This window comes from Vidua macroura (assembly GCF_024509145.1).
Source record: "Vidua macroura isolate BioBank_ID:100142 chromosome W unlocalized genomic scaffold, ASM2450914v1 whyW_random_scaffold_48, whole genome shotgun sequence".
NCBI lineage: Eukaryota > Metazoa > Chordata > Aves > Passeriformes > Viduidae > Vidua > Vidua macroura.
In genome coordinates, this window is record NW_026530536.1 from 463,158 (window position 1) to 486,013 (window position 22,856).

General features: G+C 41.3%; 1 protein-coding gene across 1 annotated transcript in view; it reads left to right on the forward strand.

Annotated features, from left to right (window-relative positions):
• Positions 1–22,425, forward strand: part of LOC128822748 (transcription factor RFX3-like) — a 190,687-nt gene extending 168,262 nt beyond the window's left edge. Inside the window, exons 14-17 of the mRNA XM_054004557.1 lie at positions 18,296–18,504; positions 19,498–19,651; positions 21,688–21,730; positions 22,178–22,425. Of these exons, the coding sequence (XP_053860532.1) occupies positions 18,296–18,504; positions 19,498–19,651; positions 21,688–21,730; positions 22,178–22,419 (648 nt within the window). The 3' untranslated portion in view covers positions 22,420–22,425. The remainder of the gene's footprint in view (positions 1–18,295; positions 18,505–19,497; positions 19,652–21,687; positions 21,731–22,177) is intronic.
• Positions 22,426–22,856: the final 431 nt, after the last annotated feature.

Genomic DNA, 22,856 nt, shown 5'->3' on the forward strand with positions numbered 1-22,856 from the left:
TTTTCTCCCACATTCCATGCCACTCATGACTATTCCCCCTTGGGGCAGATCTCTGAATTACCTTCCTAAAAATCTCTTGACTCTAAACATGGTGTGAACCACACTGAGGAAACCTGGCAGACTTCGCAACAAGAACACGCTTTCCTTAACATCCAAGGGAAATTCTAAATTCTCAAAATCTCTTGTAACAGGCCTGAAGGAGGAAACGGGGGTGAAAAGGTGTGGAATGTCATTCTCTCCTGTTCCACTCAGAGACTGGGTACAATTATTAATGAATTCCCAGAGGTAGCATCTGAGGTAAGGACAGGAGAGTAGCATTGAATACATATCCCAAATTGTTGTAGGTACATTCTCTTTCTTTTAGGATTTTTTATAGAGGAGTACAAAGGAAAGAAAGAGAAAACAATTTCTATTTTTGTTCTTTGTTTTGTTTATGTAGAATGTGTTTAGAGAATTGTTTATCTAGAATGTGTTTAGAGAATTGTTTATCTAGGGTGATTACTTGATTAGATTCTAGTGAGGATTGTTTGAGCCTGATGGCCAATCAGATCTACCTGTTCCTAGGCTCTCGAGAGACAGTCACGAGTTGTGAGTTAGTTAGATATGGTAGTGAAAAAAAAAGAGGTAAGTAGCTTTAGTATCTCCTTTAAATATTATATTAATATATTATAGTATAGTTATAATAAAGAAATCATTCAGCCTTCTGAACTAGAGTCAAACATCATAATTTCTTCGTACCAGGTTCACCTACATTTACAGTACCAAATGACCCTCATTGCTCTTGATGTTATCCTGTCATAAACTGATATCCCACAGTACAGCAACAAAGCTATGCTGATCCCTCTCCCTGCTCTAAAAAAGATCATCACAAGGAGCACATACTGAAATATATACCCCTGTATATAACCCTTTAGGTACAACACCCACGTTAACAGACAAAGCAATATCGTGACCAGTGACTCTGTACCAGTACAGCAAATGCTAGATCAAATTTGTTTCCAACCCACTCTGGGCAGGTTTGTTTTTATCTCAAACCTTCATCCTGTGGGCACCAAATAAGGCTGTTGTGGTTTAGGAATTGTATTGGCCAGTTTAGTACTCCCACTGAAAGACCTCATACCATGGTCCCACTTACACACCCCCTCCCCGCAACAGGCTGGAGAGTAGAATTTGAGGCACAAAAAGGTAAAGATCACGGGTTGAGATAAGAGCAATTTACCAAAAACCAGCAATGAAATAAGAAAACAAACAGTAACAGCAACAATATTAATAACAGAGTGTATAAGATAGGTGAACAATTCACATGCGATTGCTCACCATGTGGTACCCAGTGCCAGCCGACTGCACACTCCGGCAAACCGTTAAGACACTACTGCCGTCTTGCTTATTAATGTGATTAGCGAAGGGATCAGATCAAAACAACGACTTATTTAGAGATAGGCTTATTTATTACATGAATGATAAGGAAATAACAGAAATAAGCTACATGGATAATAAGCAGATAACAGAAATAAGCATAGAAAGGCAATGTATCAAATCATTACTACAGACTACAGCTAGTGATTAAGAAAAGATACATCACAAGTTATCCATTTAGGCTACCATCATCGTTGTCCGTACTTCAGCAAAGGACCAAAACCACCTTCCTGCTAATTGGGAAATCCTATGTAGCGCATCTGCTCATAGGTGAGGCTTCTGATCCTGCTACAAAGGGCTTTCACTTTTATATTGCTACTTGTGTAAGGGTATGTAACCAGATGTTTATTTTGGAACTTTGTGGTCTGGCATACCCATCCGCCGGCCAAGCACCTGGGCATGTCAAGCACAAAGCCCTTTTTTCTTAAAATTGCATATGTTGTTTTGAAAAGGTACTGTCTCAGTTTCAAAACAAATTATAGGAGAAAAAACGCTCTAAAATGAGTGTTTTTCTCTAAAGAGAGAGGGCTTCAATAACTCCCCTTTCTTCTGCCAATGAGAGAAATGGGTACCAGGGGATGAAAGTGAAAAAAAATTACTGTTTATTAAAAAAAAAAAAAAAAAAACAAAACCCCACAGTGCCCGCAAGGCACAGAAAACGAAAGGAAAAGGAAAAAATAATTTGAACCTCGCACCCCATCCCCACCTCGCCGCAAGGTCAAGAGGCAAAGATGTTGACTGCCCTTCTTTGTCCATGGGGACTGGAGGAGAAGAGTTCACAGCAGCTGGGAACCTGTTGGATTTCTGGCATGGGTCTTCTCCTTGCAGCAGCCGAACTTGGTGAATTTTAATGTCCTTTCTCGTGTTGGTTCAGCTCCTCCGAGGTCACGGGTTCGAGGCGGTCCTGCCGGCTCCCCAGACGGGCCAAAAAAAAAAGAGAAAAAAAAAAAAAAAAGCCGAGCCAAAACAGTTCAAGGGAAAAAAAACAAAAAAAACCACAACAAATCGCCTAGAGGATTCCCTGTTCAGCCTCCAGGCTAGGGAAAGAGAAAAAAACTTTTTGCTTCACGCTAGCAAAAACAACCTCAAACCAATCCAACAAAAGGAACAATGTAGCGTCCCGATCCACACTGTCCAGAACACATGGAGAGCGAGAGCTTGAACAGAGCCCGAACAGAGCCCTCGCAGGAGCCCAAGGCTCCCTGCCCCACCCCTCGGGTCCATCTTAAAGCTACAGCACTCATTTTCTGGGCATAAAGCAGGCAGCTTGGGAATAAAGCATCATCATAAGATCACCCCAAGACAGGTACATATGTTTGAAAGTTCACACAGTGGTCAGCTTTGGTTCAGGCTCCTCATAGGGCCTACCACATCATTCGGTCCTTTGACCTCTGTGTGAACTTCAAGTTAATGAATATGGCATATAGGTGCTATCAATCCATTTTAATTTATACTAAATAAAGCAATTAAACATTGTCGTTAGTACAATTATAATAAAGATAATTAAGATATGGTGCACCAATACATCTAATGCCTTGGTGGCGGTGGGTGAATATCCAGGAAAAAAATGATGGGCGGTTTCACATTCAGTTTAGCTGGACAGTGATAGTAGTTTGTCTTCTACTATTACAGTATTCATTTGACATTCTGCTAGAGTTTTATTTCATATTGACAAATGTTTTTGCATATGTTGTGATGCCTGTAAAAAGGTTTTAAGTTTGTGTAACAATACACCAAAGCAGTTCATTACTACATATTAGATCACTTTGTGCCTTGTTTCTCTGCATAACAGCATATAATGATTGCAACGTACATTCAGTCCAATTAATGGTCTAGTTAACAAGGTGGTGTTAGGTCATAGGTTGGACTCAATGATCTCATAGGTCTTTTCCAACTTAATTCATTCTGTGATTCTGTGATTCTGTGTAAGACTTTGATCAGCTTGAAACTGCTGTCATTCTGTCCAATTGAACATTAAAAATTCAGTATCATATCGTAATGTTTGTCTTGAATGTGGTAGGCATTCGCTTAGCTTTCAACTGGAAATTTTGCCCCACATCATATCCAGTACGACTCAATTTATTATTCATAGCCTCAATATCAACAAAATTTACAAAGCCTACTTCAGCTCCTACTCCTCCTAACAAGGTATTATATACCAGGCTCATTTTTGGCTACATTTTGGTAATTTAGGAAAAGTAATGTTAAAATGAATCAATATGTTTTTGATACTGATGTGCTACATCTATACAAGTGGCTGGTACTTGATGTAACTGATGAATTGTAACATTGGGATGTCAACACAAAATTCCTATTTGGTCTCCCCATACTGATCGATTTTGAATGGGAGTCCCATTAATGTACTGTATAATAATTCCTTCTGACTTGAGGGAGTCAGATAAGGTGTCCCATGATAATTTGTGATAAAAATTGTCACTGTATCTTTAAGTGCGTGTTCTTAAAGGTTGCCCAAGAAGTCCCTCTTTCCCCCCCCCTTCTCCCCTGCAGTTCTGGAGATATCGCACAAGGGGTGTAGGCTCTGCCAAAACTTTGCGGCCAGGCTGCTTCCCTTCTTTCCGTCCAGTGATCAGGGACAGCGGTCGTGTGTGTTGCGGAGGGTGTGTGCCAGGCACCGGGATACTGCTAAGCTGTGATTTTCAGCACTGCAATCAAAACCTGCCTGTTTTCTTCCCTGCTCCCCTGCCTCTTGGGAGCCCAGAGCCACTGCGTGGGGTGCCGCCTGAAGCTGGGGCAGTCTCCTTTGGATCTCTTTCTGCGCGGTAGCTCAGTATTGCAATCTAGCCCTGCCTACCTTCCCAGTGTCTGCCGGCTGCCATTGGCGGTGCCGAAGACTGATCCCTGCTTGGGTGAGTGCCTGGGGGAGTCGCCCCTTCCCCCTTTCCCCTTCTCGCCTCACTGGCCACGAGGGAGTTACTGCAGCTTTCACCTCACCAGAGCCCGTCAGCACCACCTGCTGGCCGTGAGTGAGCCACCGCACCCTTTGCCTCACTGTAGCCGACAGCGCCCCCTGCCTACTGTGGTCATAACTACACCAAAGGGGAAATGTGGTGCTTATTTTTGCCTGGAAGCCCCATAATTTCAAAGTTACAATAAATTGGAGGGAAAGGTTGTCTTTCCATTCCAGGAAGGTTCCTGCCTTCCTTCGTAGAAATTTGTTTTTTAAACCAAGACACCTTCTTGTATAGGAAAAGGGAAGATGATACATTAATTTGAGTATTGTTACTATTCATACAGTCATAAAACTTTTTCCTGTTCTTAGACACTGTCCAAGCCATAACTAGATCTATACAGCATTTAAGGATTACATTGGAGGTTATGGTTATATTTGTATTTGAAAGGCATAGAGCATACAGCTGTTCAAAGGATGTTGAGGATCCTGGACTCTCTTGCAAAGTGCTGTTGTTGGAAAAGTTAATGCAACTCCCTATAAATCATTATCACCGAGCCCAGCACAATAGCTATTCTAATCCGTGCCCCCCTACTGTAAAAACTGTGTGTTAGGGACAATACCAGGGAACTTCTCTGCCTCAGCTAGCAAAAAAACTAACTAAAAGCAAAGGAGAGCTCCCTGTCCGTGCTGCAGACAACACACACCGAGAGAGGGAAAAAACGCAGGGGAGCAAGTGCAGTTTCTGAAAACAAACTGCGCTTCTTCCCTCCCTCCCTTCACTCTTGGAATCAGTCTTAAAGGTGCAGAACTTAATATCCAGCATAAACAGAACAGACGATTGGGGATACAAGCATCATAAAGTCACCCCAGGACACCATCATCTCTAATTGGCCCAGCCTTGGCCAGAGGCATGTCCATCTTCAGAGCCATCAGGGATTGGCTCTGCCAGACATGGTGGAAGCTTCTAGCAGCTTCTCACAGAAGAGACCTCTGTGGCCCCCCACTACCAAAAACCAGGTTGTGTAAACCCACAGTCATTCACCATGACCCATCATTTTTCTTAACAGGCCATACAGAATTACTCCAAGATGTGGTGATGGGTTTTAAGACACCTGCCTCAAGCAAATATTTAATTGCTAACATTTCAGCCCTCCAGGAATGCAATACTGCTTCAAAGAGACTAATTTTGTGGCTGGGGAATTTCTACTGGAGGCATTTTTACCTTTCCTACCAGAATAGGTCTTATATATGGCTTGGTGCCAAATTGACACTGTCCATCTGGTAATTCTAAAGTTAAGTCCTTTAAGATATCAATTCCAATTATATACTCAAGGACTGGAACTGTCATCACTGAGTATTTTTGACATGGCAAATTTCCTATTTTCATTTCAATTTGTGTTTGCACAGCTTCAATTTGTTTACCTCCTAATTCACTTATTAGAACTGTTTGACCCTTAAATCTTTTTGGATTCCCATAAATTAGTGAGGCCTCTGCTCAAGTATCCACAAGGGTTTTAACTGTTTGAGTAGATTGGTTTTTCCAAAAAATTTGAAGGTCCACATGGGAACGCCAATCCTTTCGTGCCCATCCCTGTACTGGAGCTTGGCCTATTTCCTAATCTTGGTTATGATATGCTTCTATTTCCCGCACTTCCTGTAAGGGGTACAGCAAGTTAGTATACAGATCCCAGTCCTCCTTCCCCCTGGAACTAATGACCCACCCATGGGGGACCTTCCACAGATGGGTGGAATGTCCCATCAAGGTTCCAAAGGTGGAGCCAATGGCTGACTTGCATCTTTTGGGGCCCTAATTTTCAGTTGGGAGCTCGGTACTTTCTTATTTGGTTTATTCAGCCCACACTGTTTGTAAATCCTCCACATTTCATCAGTGCGAATTCCATCTATATTTTCTCGCACCATTCCATCTTTCAGAAATGCAGCAAACATTTCTTTTTTTGAAAATTTATTATCCCCTCCAGACAGGGAGTCTAATTTATTCCATCCAGATCCACATGGCTCCCATTCTCCCAAATCCCCTAACTGCTGTATTTTTTCTCACATCTCCAATTGGATTTCCTGTTTCATTAATTTACAGTGTCATTATGGCATTTTTATATGCAGGAGGAGCAGCCTTAATGTATCAATTTCTCATGTGTACTGATAAAACATTTTGTAGCATTGTGTCTGCATCTCCAATAAAAACAACTGTTTTCATTCCTCCTCAAAATGTTTCATGCAATCTCTTAATGTGTACCAAGGTCTATCCCTCCCGGCCAGTCACTTTCTACTGGGTACTTATTATTATATCCTTCTCAGCTACAACTGACAGCAGTTTAGTATCTAGCTGTGATCCCCAAAATGCCTCTTGAATAAAAGAATCCGAGCTCAAACTCATAAATTTCCTACTGTCTCCAGGGTCTGTACCTACACCAGTGGCTCCCAAGTTGTGCAGTTGCACCATCCATGTTAATAACAATTCTCCAGATTTTTGTTTGAATCTATCAAGCATATCATTAATCTTATGCTGTGTATAGTCGTCTATATAATGTTTTATAACATGTTGTCCATTTTCATCATATTCCGTTTTCCTACGCAATACAAGGCCAATGTCAATGGTCTTATCTGGCCCAGAATCATCTGGATCAGTAGAGTTCCAAATGTCTCTGTCCCATTGGTCATGACACACGGAGAGAGACGCTAAAATTCAAAGACAAAATAAGTTTTAAAGTAGGTATATTTTTATTTGGCCGAACGCATGGGGATATCTCCACAAAGACATGCCTACCCCCTGTACACTCACGTTTTCTTTTATCCCCTAGAATGTTACATATGCATCAAGTTTCACAATAGATCATTTCCTGGTTCCCCTCCCTCTCCACTTCGTATAGTAATCATCTTATCAGTCCTTTGTGCCTGCGCAGTTGTCTCTGGTGGTGGTCTTGGCGGTCATAGGGGATGAAGTAAAGTTGTCTTCCTCAGGGTTGACTTTCTGACCCCGCGGCCTTGCGCATGCTTACTGATCTTTTGGCCACTGTCCAAGCCAGGAGTCCAGATTAATCTGGTTTCAGGGGCCCAAGGAGCCTTGTTATCTCAGTATCCTTGCATACTGTGTCCTGTTCTTGATAAACATCCTTCCCCTTATCAGGCATCCTTGCATTCTTTCTTGCTGTTTTGTAAGTAGTCCTTTGCTTTCTCATGCAACCAAGTGCTAGGAAAGTTAATCCACAAACATCAGAGGTTTATGTCCAAAAAGGAGACAGAGGAGTCCTTTTACTTTATTTGAATAAAGGGAGAGGCCACGGGACATTCCCCTGGGGTTGCAGCCTCCTTTTTTAATCCTAATTTCCCGGCCGCATTTCCCTTCTCTCTTTCCCCATTGGCTGAGGTACTTGAGAGGTACAGACTTCCCAATACACCTGACACTGAAGATTTCCCTCTAATGTATAACCCTCCCTTTTAATTTTTAATTCTTACGGAATTTAGGGTTTTTCCTGATAGTCTCTTCCAACTTTCAATGTCTAATTTCATTTATCAGCAAACCTAAAGCTTATTTGTAAAAGCAATTATCTTTTTCCATTCATCAATCAGCAGAACCCTTCCCATTGTTTCTTTTATCTCTCAGTGCTACTTTTATCTACCAGCAGACCCACAGTTTGTTTGTAAAGACAAGTCCGCTATTCCTCTTGAAATGAACAGGGCTAATTCCATTATTAATGTTCAGCTCTTTATTGAAAAGATCAGCTGGGCAGGGGGCCTGAACAGAGCTCACCCCTGCTGTTGTAGCTTTCCCAGGTAGCCGAAGGGTGAGGAGGCGTGCAGAGTCTGTTGCTGAAGTCCAGAACAACAGCTGTCCCCTCTCCTTCCCTTGTGGCAGCACCAGAAAGTTCTGTCTTTGCGTCTCCACTTCCCACAGCCTATTCTAGTCTAGTCTTTTTTAGGTGATTGTGATGGGCAAAAGTCAATCAGGGGATGTGTTTCCGTCTTCCTCAGCTAGGGCATTTGTCTAGACCCCTCTACTGTGTTTAGTTCTTTATTTAGGGGTGTCTTTATCCCCTAAAAATACTCCCATGATCCCATGGGGTTTTTTTATGTGCATGTTAGTCCCAGAATGTTAGCGTGGTGGGGGAGGCAGGTTACCTCCAGGTAGTTTAGAGAAAACAAACAGAGCAATTAGCTAATTAACATTTCAATATCGGTACTCAGCTAGAGCCAGCAGCCATTCCAGTGTTGCCATGGAAACTAGGAAGGCCCTGCCCGCATCTCTGGGGAACACCTGGGAACTTTGTTCATTACAAATCCCTCCCCTATTTCTTTGATCGCGCTTAAGCCCGCATCAACTTACAGTCTTTGGCTTTTGAGGGCTAACTTCTTTTGGCATTGTATGCTTTTCCTTGATGGTAATTCTCCCACTCTTTAGAAAGTGAGACTTAATAATATTCTAATTTGTCCAAGACTGAGCACCAAAATGTTTCCTATGACCATCCGAGTAGCAGTTGCATCTGGACAGTTTTCCTTATCTGCTGTTAATAGGCCCATCAATGTCTTGCCACATGACTCAGAGATAACACTCTCCAGGAGCCAGTTCTGTTTAACAGGTGATTAAGGACACACCTCGTGACTCAGAATAACATCAGCCCATTGTGAGATGCTCTGCCCAGGCGGAGAAGCTAGGCATTCCCACCTGGATAAATCCAGGGATTTCTAGACAGAAAGGCAGCCTTTCCACAGGTTTCCGAGAAGACACAGCAACCACATCTGCCACTCCAGGAGGACTGTAGCCGCTCCAATTTGGACTGCTACCAGCATGCTGGCCAAAGGGGTGTCAGGTTGTATTCTGACTTTGGCAGTGGTCGTCCTTTTGTATCATTGCATGTATTTTTGTCGTTTTTTCCCTTTTCCCAATAAATTGTATTTCTGACTTGGAGTCTCTCACTGGTTTTGCTTTCAAACCAGAACATAATTAGAAATTTTTCAGTTAACTCCTTTGGCTAAAGGACACTTATTATTATTAAACAATTACAAAGTACTTAAACATTTACTATGGCACTTTAACTCAGAAATAGTTATTAACACCTTACTGCATATCAGCCTCTAGCAAGTCTTCTTAAAGTTAATTTTAAGTCCTCTGGTCTCTTAATTACTGTCCATGCACAAAAGGAGGTGGGTGACACTGTTGGGTCTGGTCTGGTGACTGGGGGTGGCACTGGTCCTTTGACTCTGGTGACATGGGTCCAGCCTTTTTCTTGGGTTCGCACCGCAGTTTGTGTGGTGAGTAGCACCTGGAAAGGTCCTTCGAATTTGGGGGTTAATGGAGTGGTAGTGTTCCAGGACTTTATCAACACCCAATCCCCGGGACTGATGTTGTGGGCATTGGTGTCCAGAGGGGAAGTTTGGGGGAGATACCCCTTTTTTCGGAGGCATTCTAGGGATTTTCCTATGACCTCTAAATATTTCTGAGTTGCTGCCTCCCCTTCCAGATAATCTGCTGTACTGAAAGGGGTGATTAAAAAAGGGAGTTCAAACATAATTTCATAGGGAGAGCCCTATGTCAGACCGAGGTCTGGTTCTGATGCTCAAGAGAGTGATAGGTAAACACCTGAGCCAATTCATCTTTGTCTCTTCAATTAATTTGGTTAACACATTTTTAAGAGCTCTATTCATCCTTTCTACTCTTCTAGAGCTTTGAGGATGCCATGGGGTGTGTAATCTCCACCTTAACCCCAGGGCTTTTGTTACTTGATGTAAAGTTTGAGAGACAAAATGCTTTGTACCTCTGCACAGAGGGCATTTCAGTGAAATTTACTTGTATGTTTTGGAAAGGTCTCAAAGCAAGTTTTCCTCTCCTACGTGCTGTTTTTCTCATTATCTTTTGGTCAGTTTTCAGACAAATCGCACACCCTCTTGTGACTGCCTTTGCCAGATCATATACTGTAATACATAAATTTTCCCGTAAAAAGTGGTCACACAAACCTTGGATTCCCCAGTGGATCAATTCATGTAATTCTGCTAGCACTCTTCAAGCTTGGGCTTTATTTAGGAACTTAGGCCCATCAGGAGTTAACCATTCTCCTTGTTCCCCTTGATGTAATTCTAATTCTTTTATTATTTTTAATTTTTTTTCACTGAACCTTGGCTCTTCTTCTTTTCTTTCTCCACTCAGTCTTACTTCCATTCTAAAAGCTTTTACTGGATTTCTTGAGTCTAAGGCTGCTTCTTTAGCTATCTGATCTGCTAATGGGTTTCCCTTCATGGGTGTGTCCTTTCTGATGTCCCTTTATATACACCACAGATCTCTCTGTGGGCTTTTGTAAGGATTCTAATACTAGTTTTATCAGTTTCTCATGTACTAGGTTCTTCCCTTTAGAGTTTAGGTAGCCACGCTCCTCCCCAATTTTTCCGAAGGTATGGATGATCCCAAACACATATTGCGAGTCTGTGTAAATAGTTCCTTGGTCTCCTTCTAACAGGTCTAATCCTCTTTTCAAAGCATAGACTTCACAACACTGGGCTGGCCAGTTTGAGGGTAGTTTCCCTTTTTCTGCGACTTTCATGTCTTCCCCATCTATGATAGCATATCCCGAGGCTTTTTTCCCTCCTACTACTCTTGAGGACCCATTTATAAAAAGGGATCTCCCATATGGCAGGGGTACATCTTCTAAATCCTCTTTCACTTTGGTCTGCAGATTTATGAGTTTAACACAATCGTTCTAGATCAGCCAGGGGTTCTCCGGCAAGAAACTGTGCAGGGTTTAGACATTTGGAGGTGACTAACTCTAAGTCACCTGTGTTCATTAAGATGATCTCATACTTCAATATTTTAGAGTCAATTAACCATTGCTGAGTTTTTTGGCTTAGTACTGTTTTGAGATCGTGGGGGGTGTGGACTTTAATTTTCCCTTGAAGGGTCAACTTTTGGGCTTCTTCTATCAGGATAGCTGCTGCTGCGATTACTTGCAGGCAAGTTGGCCATCCTCTGGTTACTGGGTCTAGTAATTTTGAGAGGTAGGCTATTGGCTTTTTCTGTCTTCTCCACTTAAATACACTCTTAGGGCTTCTTTGAGCAACTTGTTTATGGGTTTTTTTTCTTGCCAGTCCTCCATCTTTTCTAGCTTCCATCTAATATTGGGCCAGGATTTGGTGACAAACTGGACCTTCAAGAGGACTTGACCCTCTGGGCTATCTGGGTCTATATTTGAATATAACTGGAAATTTCATTTTAGTCGGTTAAGCTAAATTGCTGGGGTCTCATCCTTCTCCTGAGTACCATCAAAGGCCAATTTTGTGTTGCTTCCCCTAGGGATAGACCCTTTGGTACCTCTTATCATGAGGGACCTATAGTCTCTCATGTTTTGCCTACCTTCTTCTTGGCTGGGACTCCAGTTGGGGTCCACCAAGGGCATCCCCTGGTCCCCTGGGGGCCCCAGTCTACCCTCTCTTTTCCATATCTTCACCCCTGCCGCTCAGATCATCTGGACTTCTCCCGGAGAGAACAGAATGTTTAGAATAGAGCTCAGCTCTCCCCAGGTACAAATACTAGGCCCTAGAAACTGGTCCAACTGGCTAGATATTCTAACGGGGTCTTCCACTAAATTTCCTAGCTCTTTCCTAAATCCCCAGACTTCAGAAGCTGTCAAAGGTGCATCCACAAACTTAACTCCCCTAGCTGCTCCACCCATAGGAACTTCTCTAAGGGGAAAGCACCCCTCCACCCTTGGTGCTTTGGATCAGGTGCCACAATATGGCCCTTCTTCTAAGACACCAGGAAGGGAAATAGTAGTGTAGACAGACCCTGGAGGCCAGGGGGCATGCCAGGTGGTGAACCAACACTGGGCAAGGGTGGCCTCAGCTCCCCAGTGGGAGGAGGCAAGGAAACTCCAGCTGGAGAAGGGGAAGAGGGAGTTGGGGAGATGGTTGAGGAAACTGGGGGAAGGGATGATGGAACAGAGGTGGAAAAATGGGGGAAAGGAATCAGGGACTCAGTAGGAGGGGCTGAAGGACCAACTGGGGAAACTGTTGGAGAGGTAACAGGAGCAGAAGGGGGCAGGCAATCGAGGGGGTCCCATTCCTTTATTTTTCTAGTCTCCCCCTCTCTATTCTCTTTGTCTTCCTCTCTATTTCTTTGTAACTTGCATATTCTCACAGTCTCATTATTTATAGAATTCTCCAGCCAGCAAGCTGCATAAGATAGTTGTTCTATATCAAGGTCCTCTAGGGTTTTTTTTAGGTGTTGGTTTAACTGATTACACATCCACTGATCTCGTGTTCCATACTATGGCCACTCTCCCTGTAATTCTAACTTTGGCCATGCTTGTATACTGTAATGTATCATCTTACTCTTGTCTAGACCTTTCGTGGTCTCCCGAGAATCCCATTGGTCTAACAATTGCCCCAAGGGGCTGTTAGGGGGAATTCTCTTTGCTTTCTCTTTGGAAGGATCTGCTCCTTTACTATAACCTCTTCCCATTTTCAGGCCTCAAAAGGAAAAGAAAAAAATATACCTTAAATGGTGCCTCTATCTAAAATGGAATACACTGACAGGCAACTAAAGCTCATTTGGCCCCTTCCCACAACTTAGTATTTTGAATCTCTTGACTGAACTTAATCTCTTTTAACTGAACTCCCACGCTTGGTACTACCCTCTTGACACTTTACATTGTCTCTTGGCCAAGACAATCACTAGTCACACTCACATCTATTGTCTTCTGTTCTCTTGCTCTTTGGCCTAAGTTTTGGACTTCCTGCTGGACTTTCTAGGCTTGGACCCCTGCTAAGTCTCACCCAGACTCTTACTTGGCCTTTTGCCCAACCTTCTTACTAGGCTTAGGAGGCTTGGTCTCCCTGCCGAGGTAAGGTCGAACGTCCTGCCGAGCCTTACGCTTGAACTCCGGCCAAGTCCCCCTTGCCTGACTCTCCTAGTAGGCCTAGCTTGCTTGCCTTCCTGCCTTTCTGCTTTCTTGGATTCATGCCTGCCCTTCCAGGGACATCCTGCCCTGCCTTCCAGGGACATTCCCTTACCTGCTCTGCCGGGGACCTCCGGCCCCGCCTGCCAGGGATATCCCACCTGCCCTGTTATGCCGTTCTGCCTGCCGGGGACATTCCCCTACCTGCTCTGTCGGGGACCTCCAGCCCCGCCTGCCAGGGATATCCCACCTGCCCTGTTATCCCGTCCTGCCTGCCGGGGACATGCCCTCTGCCTGGCGGGACTTGTTGCTCCTGCCTGCTAGGACCTCCTGCCCTACCTGCCAGGGAATTCCCACCTGCCCTGCTGGGGACATTCCCCTTGCCCTGATTGCCAGGGACTTACTTTACTCCTAGGGGACCTCTGCACGCCCAGAGGAGGGTCTGCTTTAATTCTAAGAAGGCGCCTCAGTCACTCCTCTATTCCACTCGCTTCCCCCCGTTCCTGGCCGGCCCCTTCGCAGGAGTCCAGAAATGCGGTACTAGCAGGTCCCTCTCACTTCGGGGGGCCGTGCTGCCAGCCCCCGTCTCACTCACTCACTCACTCGCTCGTCTCCCAGGTTTTCTTACCGATCCGATGCTCTTCCGCGTTGCTCCTCTTCGTTGCTCGTCTCACACTGATCCTAGGGTCCGGATGTAGCCAGCAACTCCCGAGGGTCCCTCGAAGCAGGTGGTCGAGCTGTCCAGCTGTCCGGGGGTCCTCTTTGGGCGTGACTATCCCGGATGAGCCCCCAACTGAAATGAACAGGGCTAATGCCTTTATTAATGTTCAGCTCTTTATTGAAAAGATCAGCTGGGCAGGGGGCCCGAACAGAGCTCACCCCCACTGTTGTAGCTTTCCCAGGTAGCCGAAGGGTGAGGAGGCGTGCAGAGTCTGTTGCTGAAGTCCAGAACAACAGCTGTCCCCTCTCCTTCCCTTGTGGCAGCACCAGAAAGTTCTGTCTTTGCGTCTCCACTTCCCACAGCCTATTCTAGTCTAGTCTTTTTTAGGTGATTGTGATGGGCAAAAGTCAATCAGGGGATGTGTTTCCGTCTTCCTCAGCTAGGGCATTTGTCTAGACCCCTCTACTGTGTTTAGTTCTTTATTTAGGGGTGTCTTTATCCCCTAAAAATACTCCCATGATCCCAAGGGTTTTTTCATTTGCATTTTAGTCCCAGAATGTTGGCATGGTGGGGGAGGCAGGTTATCTCCAGGTAGTTTAGAGAAAGCAAACAGAGCAATTAGCTAATTAACATTTCAATATCGGTACTCAGCTAGAGCCAGCAGCCATTCCAGTGTTGCCATGGGAACTAGGAAGGCCCTGCCCGCGTCTCTGGGGAACACCTGGGAACCTTGTTCATTACACTCTCACAAGGATGCAGCAAATATTAAGCAATGTCCATCATTTATGTGCCTATTCTGAATCAATTTCTTCTAATTTCTGTGATTAATATATATCCTCTAGTTTCTGACCCCACGTTTCAGTCGAGATCCCATTGCAATCCAGCTTCTGCAATTACTGCATGTAATTTGATTTTATTCACTTGCCCGCTGTGTTTTCAGTACTTATATTCAGCTACTCTAACAGCAGCTTTTTCATCCACGGTTTGGTAGGTACCCGATTTACGGGCAAGCAGCTTATTCTGACATTGTAGCATTACAATTTTATTTTGTAAGTCACAAATTTGTTTCACTAAAATACTTTGTTCACACAGTAGTGTTCGTTTGGTCTGATGTATGTGATAAGCAGTCAAAAGTATCTATCCCCTTCCACCTAAGCTTGTAACTTCTTTCCCTTTTACAACAGGCAATTTTTGTAAACATTTAACCACATCAAGAGGTTCAGCCTCTCCCAATTTTGCATTCCATGACTCACGTAGTCCTGCAGCAAGAGACCATTTCCTTGCTATTGAACTATAAGGCATATCTTCCCCTCCTGTAATGTCAAGCAGGGGTTTCTGGTCTTTCTTCTTTTTTGATTTAAACATTTTGTTCAAATCCTGTTGACTACACCATTTTTGTTTTGCCAATTAATGTGGTTAGCAAAGGGATCAGAACAAAACTACTTATTTAGAGATAAGCTTATTTCTGCTTACTATCCATGTAGCTTATTTCTGTTATTTGCTTATCATCCATGTAATAAATAAGCATAGAAAGGCAATGCATCAAATCATTACTACAAATTACAGTTAGTGATTAAAAAAAGATACATCACCAATTACCCTAATATATTACCATCATCCTGGTCCGTATTTCAGCTGGGGAGCCCTGTTGCAGGAAAGGACCAAAGACATCCTCCTGCTAATTGATAAATCCTACCTAGCACTTCTGCTCATAGGTGAGACTTCTGATCCTGCTGCAAAGTTGTTGGAGGTTAGGATTTTTCCTTTTTTTTTTTTTTTTTCTTTCTATCAGGGAATTTTCTCCCACTTGTTGTCTAAGAGATTATAATGACCAGTACTTAAGAGACAAAAGAAGAGGCTAAGGTGGGGGGGAGGGGTGCAGCTGGCAACTCTCTTAGCTGGGGGGGTTTCTCTTGGGAAGGACAGAGATTTTGGCTGAGGGGTGTGGGGCTAGGCTCAGGTCCTTGCTCGCTCTCTTGCTCTTGGATTGGAGGGGAATGGTTGAATTGCTGCTACCATGGGGAGAATTCGCTGCCACTGTGGAGTCCAGCCCCTGTACTGTTTCTTCCTTACGGTGGGTGAGCCTTCGCTTGTAAGAGCAGACATTGAACTGGGACCTTATTAACATCCGCTTGCAGTAGAAAGGACCCTCACCATCTAATCGGGTGCCTCAGGGGAAAAAAACCTGAGACCCCAAACTCCTCCCCCTTCCCTGAGGGTGCATCTCCCGGCTATGTGCCGCAGCTGTTTGCAGACACCTGGCTGCCGCTGCCCAGCCCCATTGTTTTCTGCTGGTGTCTTGGGCTTTTTCTCTACATTTTAACCCAACACCCTGTGCCTGCCAGGACACCCCGCGGCTGCTGTTACGGCTGCAGAGTTTCTGCGGCATTTTGTTTGCTACCCTGGATGTGCCCGCCTCTGCCCTTCCAGCTGCCGCTCAGAGGTTCCTGCTACAGCCCATTCCGCCATCCAGAGGGGCACTGAGAACAGCTGCTCCTGGGGGTTTGTAAAATAAGCCCCTTTTCTATCTCTTCTGCCAGCTTGCCTGCCATTACCCAGGTGCAGAGAGGCGGCTGACTGTGCATCACAGCACCCCCTGCAGCAACGGGAGAATCATAGCACCTGTCCCACCTGGCCAGGAGCCAACAGTTCCCCTGCCAGCTGTGACCATACCTACACCAAAGGGGAAAGTGCTTGGCAGCCATGAGAAGGCTGTTATTTGGTTTCTGGTTTTCTTTGTTGTTGCTGCCGTTGTGGTTGTTTGGTTGCCTTGTTATACATACTAGTAAAGAAGTGTTATTCTTTTTCCCATATCTTTGCCTGGAAGCCCCCTAATTTCAAAGTTATAATAATTTGGACAGAAGGGGGTCATATTTTCTATTTCAAAGGAGGTTCCCACCTTCCTTGGCAGACACCTGTCTTTCAAACTAAGACAAAAGGGGTTTCACTTTTATATTGTTACTTGTATAAAGGTACATGATCAGATGTTTATTTTGGAACTTTGTGGTCTGGCATACCCATCTGCTGGCCAGGCACCTGGGCATGTCAATCATGAAGCCCCTGTTTTCCTAAAATTGCATGTGTTGTTTTGAAAAGATACATATGTTTAAAGGTTCACACAGTGGTCAACTTTGGTTCAGGCTCCACATAGGGCCTACCACATCACCCCCTGTGCATGGTATGAGGTGGTATAGAATAACCCCAGGGTCCTGGCCTTAACTCATCTGGCTGCTGCAAAAATTAACTCTTTCCTGGCCAGAATCAGGACACTCCTTCAAAGCAAAAGTGACTATGGTACTTGGGTTTCTTTGTTCCTCTTTAGTTTTTACTTTCTCACCTCCCATTTGTGAAAAACGGAGTAGAAGATAAAGAATTTTTGTAAAGTTTAATAAGGGATTAACTAAGTGACAAAAAAAAAAAAAAAAAAATTCAGCGCTGGGGTGCTCCTAGCAGACAGCCAAAGAACACCAGTGTATGCTGAGATACATGCATATTCATGTATTTCATACATTATTCAACATTCTATCATACTTTCCGATGTTTTGGGAACTCCTTTGTTTGGCTTCTTCACACTGGCTTATCTGCATGACATCCTGTGTGTCAAGTCAATATATTTATTTCTTCTTGTGTTTCCATCCTGCTGTTTCACATCCTCTGATAAGGATTTAGTATGTCCTCCTCTAATTGTCCTCAGGTGCTCTGGTTTGTGTCACGGTTATCACTTGGTCAGGTTGGTCAGTGGATGGCCTTACAGTGTTTTTAGTTACACAAAAGCCTTTTCTACATTTTATGTTTTGCTAGCATCTATAATACAATACATTAATCACACTAGTATTTCCATAAGCGATACATAGATATTATATTCATTACACTACTATTTCTATGAGCAACACAGTGCATACTTAAGCTGATAGATTATATTATATTAACAAGCAGCTAAAAAGAGTTATAATTTATATTATTTCTAAATACTTATAATCACTAACAACATACATAAGCTAATACATAAATGTGAAAGCCAATATTATCTGGTCATTTTTCACACATTTGACTGCACTTTCCACTCCTTGTTCCTGCAGTCTCAAGCCTGACAATTCCTGAAATTTTTACAAGAAAAATCATGAATGAGGGAAGTTGAAAATTCTTTAATGAAAATGAATGTGGAACATTGCAATGTATTTATGGATTTTCATTGTAATTTTGTATGTGTGCTTTATTTGATGTCCATTTTTGTACTTTGGATTCTTCCTCTCATTTTCTTCCAACAAAACTGAAAGAGACATGAAGATAAAAATACTCATTAGTTTGTCTAATAAGTGTATTTCAGCCTTTTAATTTAACTGTTCAATCTTTAGGTATAATTTACATTTTGTGTTTTGCTTTCATTTTTGCCATGTTTTATAACAGGAACAGGCTTCCTGGGTGTGTCAGTGTGATGACAATGTGGTTCAAAAACTAGAAACAGATTTCAAGATGACTCTTCAGCAGCAGAGCACTCTAGAGCAGTGGGCGGCCTGGCTTGATAATGTAATGGTGCAAGCATTGAAACCATATGAAGGAAGACCCAGCTTTCCTAAAGCAGCACGGCAATTTCTTTTAAAATGGTCTTTCTACAGGTAGTCTTCTAAATTATTTTAGCTATTTTATTATTTACTCAAAAGTATACCATAATAATGTTGAAAAAAGTTATATCAGACAATAGTTCCCAAGAAATGTAGAGCTTTCCCCCACCCCCCCAAAAGATCGGTGTTCTTAACATTAAACACAGTGATATGTGCATCTCAGCAGCAGATAAAATTATCCTTGTATATTGTTTTAAAGGCCTTGTGCAAGTGTAATGAGGTTAGAATTTTATCCTGATTTGGAAACATGCTATGAAATATTTTGGATTGAATAGCTATACAATTTTAAAGCCAATGTTTTAATATTAGTTATTAAAATACCATGGGTTCTATTTTTATTATGTAGGGACACATTTTTTTTTTATTGTGTAAAAAGAACAAGACAAATGTTCTATGTCATCTGCTGCTGTATCAGTTATCATAGTAAAGCCATTTTTTTCAAAATGGTGCATGATAGCATCTACTTTGTGAGAGTATCATATGGATGTTTTCATTCACAATCTGCATTTTTCTATTATAAGGTATACACAAACTTATCTAAATGTTACAAGTTAAAAATCATACCAATTAAAACCTTTGAACTAGGAATGGGAGCACAACAGACACAATATTTTGAAAGACCACTTTGTTTAAAATTAATAACTTTAATACAATTTTGTTATTTAAAAATTTAACAAAGAGATTCCTTTTGCTAAGATCAGTTTTTACATGTGCTCACATATTAGTAATTGTGCATACAGCAAAAAAACCCCTTCCTGCCTTTTTGAAAATTTAGCTTCTAGTTGTGTAATATGGTCTCTAACCATGCTTTCAAAAAAGGGGAGAGACAAATAATTGTCTTTCACAGACATTTCTTTCTGAAGACATCATAAATCAGATGGTTTTGAATAGCATTACTTTATTATTCTTGAAGTGTATATTCCATATGAATAAATTATTAAAGAATTGTGATATTTATTTCATATTTTCCCCTCCATATTTAAATAGCTCAATGGTGATTCGAGATTTAACCTTACGCAGTGCTGCTAGCTTTGGCTCTTTTCATCTGATCCGCTTGCTTTATGATGAGTACATGTTTTACTTAGTCGAACATCGTGTTGCTCAGGCAACAGGAGAAACACCTATCGCAGTTATGGGAGAGGTAAGATAATACACAAGAAATTGGACTGGTGAATTTAGCAATAAATTCAGATATGCATTTTCAGGTTTTTTTAACATTTACATGGACCTATGGGATAGTTTTTAATAATATTTGTAATCTGTTGTAGATTGAGTTGCAAATACATTGGCATCTTCAAATTTGGGTTATATACCTTCATTCATGTTTCACACAAATGAAATGAAAGTAGCACAGAAGGACTTGCAGGATTGGGACATGGCATAATTTCATGCCTATATTTCAATGTATTTTGTTTAAAATAAACAGAGCAAAGTATAAATTCAGAAACACCGTGTCTTATATGTGTTTATGGTATTTGCAATCCGAAGTTTTCCTCACTCTTTTTTTTCAGTAGATCCCCTAACCATTAATTTTGTGTAAGTTGCTTAAGAATTCACATTATCTTAGGAGTTATCATCAAGGAATTGTACTTTTAAAGTTCTAGAAAATGGATGTGGACATACAATAGATAGTTCACTAGACTGAAGCTTGATGTTTTTATACTTGATGATCATTATATAATGTTTAATCTTACTGATAAGTTGTAAGTCACCTTGCATGACTCGATATATAATTTTTTCCTCAGGATATATTAAAAAGTATAATTAAATATTATAAAAATATGCACATTTTCATAGAGATTGGAAGTCTTGGCTTAATTTGTAGTTTGATTAATCTGACATGTAAAAAAAATTACTTTCTGATTAGATACTTAAACTCTGCCATTACATTTATAGCAAAGTATTGCAAGAGTATAATATTGCTACATTCTTGTTCTATTGACATAGTATATGTTAAATGTAATGCTTGTGGTGTACTGTGGGACTTCCTAGAATGCTTTGGTAAGCTTAAGACAGATATTATCTTAGAGAGAAAACATGTAATCTAAAGTTTTGAGAGATGAGAGGGGAACAGGGAAGTTGTAAACATTCATTAAATGCATGGCTTCTTGTGTTTTTCTGCATTTACTGACTTGTTGAAATAAAATGGGAAAGACTAAGGCTAGTTCGACAAACACTTGAAGCCATTATGAACTGTCTTTACGTCTGAGAAAAACAGTTTCCTCCCCTCCCATCCCCTTAGATTTGTAGATTGATGCTGGCACAAGTACTCAGACAGTCCTGTGGTTAACTGGATCAGAGAATTAATCCTGTCCAAAATAATCCCTTGGGCTATTTTTATTGGGTTAGTTCTGTCATGTGGTTCTTTGCATGGCCATGTGGAAGACTTAAGGTGAAAGGATGGGTATGAGAAGGTGAGGAGGGAGTATATGTGAGGGAACCTGGTTTAGTGTTCAATGAAGTTTTATCTTTCTCTATTTCTGAAAAGGAGTGAGCCAGGTATGTTTAGAAATATATTTATTTAAATATTGTACTCCTTTTATTTGAGATTAACTAATCAAATTATGCTCTGCAGCTTCTCATTTAAGAGAAGGGTAAAGGACTCAGACAAAGAAAGGGAGGAAAGAAGTTTGAATTTTCACTTGTGAGCAACTTTTCACTTTATTTTTTTTATAAGTAAACTAGTCAGCATAATATGCTGTAATAACCATCAACCCTATTTTCAGTGGTGCCATTTATTTACCCTATGTATAGTTTTGCTACACTATAACTGCCTTTAGTGACACACCATTTCAGGAGAATTTTAAGCAAGCTTTTGGTTAAAGTATTGCAGTTTAAAAATGGACACCGGTCATATTTTCCAGCATTCTACATCAGAAATATCACACTCAAAGCAACAAAGGCCTTGACATAAGTCACCCTAAAAAATGCAAAAACATATGCTTAAGTTTATATCCTATTGGTTTAATTACTGAAAATATTTTAATTTCCTTAATATGAACACAAATATAATGGAATGGAGAATGAAATGGTATACCATGGATGTGACTGCAGTCAAATGCATGCACTTTCATACTAGCCACAAGCCATTAGAGCATACTATTGGCTTTACCATAGATAATCTAAGGTCATGTTTGTGTAGGACTGTGTGCACACTTTTAATTGTTTATTTTGCAGTTTGGTGATTTAAATGCTATATCCCCTGGAAATATGGATAAAGGTAAGCACTCCCAAATGTATAATTTTATATAGAACTAACGTGTCTCTTGGAGCAAAACAAGTTCTTATTTTTGAAAATATAGTTAAGTGGAATCGAAAGCTACATCATAATTTAAATTTTGTGAATATTACTATTATATGGGTACATTATGCTATACATATAGTACATAATAATGACTAGAATACTCTAGGGCCTAAATAGTTAAAATTTTTTAAATGTCTATTATTTACACAAGAAATGTTCAAAATTTAATTGTATGTTCTTGTAAGAGTGCTGAAGGGGATGGACAGCTGGAAAAAGGAAGATATGATTGGTTACTACACTTTCCTGTGTTCTCATATTTCATGTTATTTGCAAAATGAAGGCCTTTGTATTCAGATTTTTTCCCTTTGTGCTATTTTTTCTTTTCTTTTCTTTTTTCTTTTTTTTTTTTTTTTGTGTTTGCAGATGACGGCAGTGAAGTTGAAAGTGAAATAGAAGAAGAGATGGATGAAAATGGAGAGCCACAAGCCAAGAGGGAGAAAACAGACTTAAACCAAACATTTCAGGTGGGCTGCTTGCAGCAGCCAGTGCTTGAGAGTGGAATAGAGCAGAGCCTCCTGAACCCAATTCATAATGAGCACATTGTTACAAATACTCAGACTATCAGACAATGCAGTGATACTGGAAATACATATACTGCAGTCTAATATTGAAGTGCCCCTCAACTGCATTAGCCTTGTTGATGCTGGACTTAATGGGGGAGGTAGGAGAATAGGTCTGAAAGTCGTCTTATCAAATTTTAGCTGTGCTGAACATTACCTTTTATTGGAGTTGTGAAATAAAATGGGTGTATGCATTTTGACAGATGTTTAAAAAAATTGTAAGCAAAATCATTTTACATTGGTTATTCAATATTGAGTTTCCGTAGTTTCAAGTGTCAATGAAGACTTTTGTCAAGCTTTTAATGTTAATGCTTTTTTCCTCTTAAAATGAAAATAACTTATTTTTTTTCATAGTTGAAATATATTTTAATGTTAATTATTTGTCATAATGATTTCATATACATAGATTTTTAATTAGATGCAAAATATTAAAAGAAATACTTTCTTTGACATACTGGATGCATACTCATTTGACCGTATAT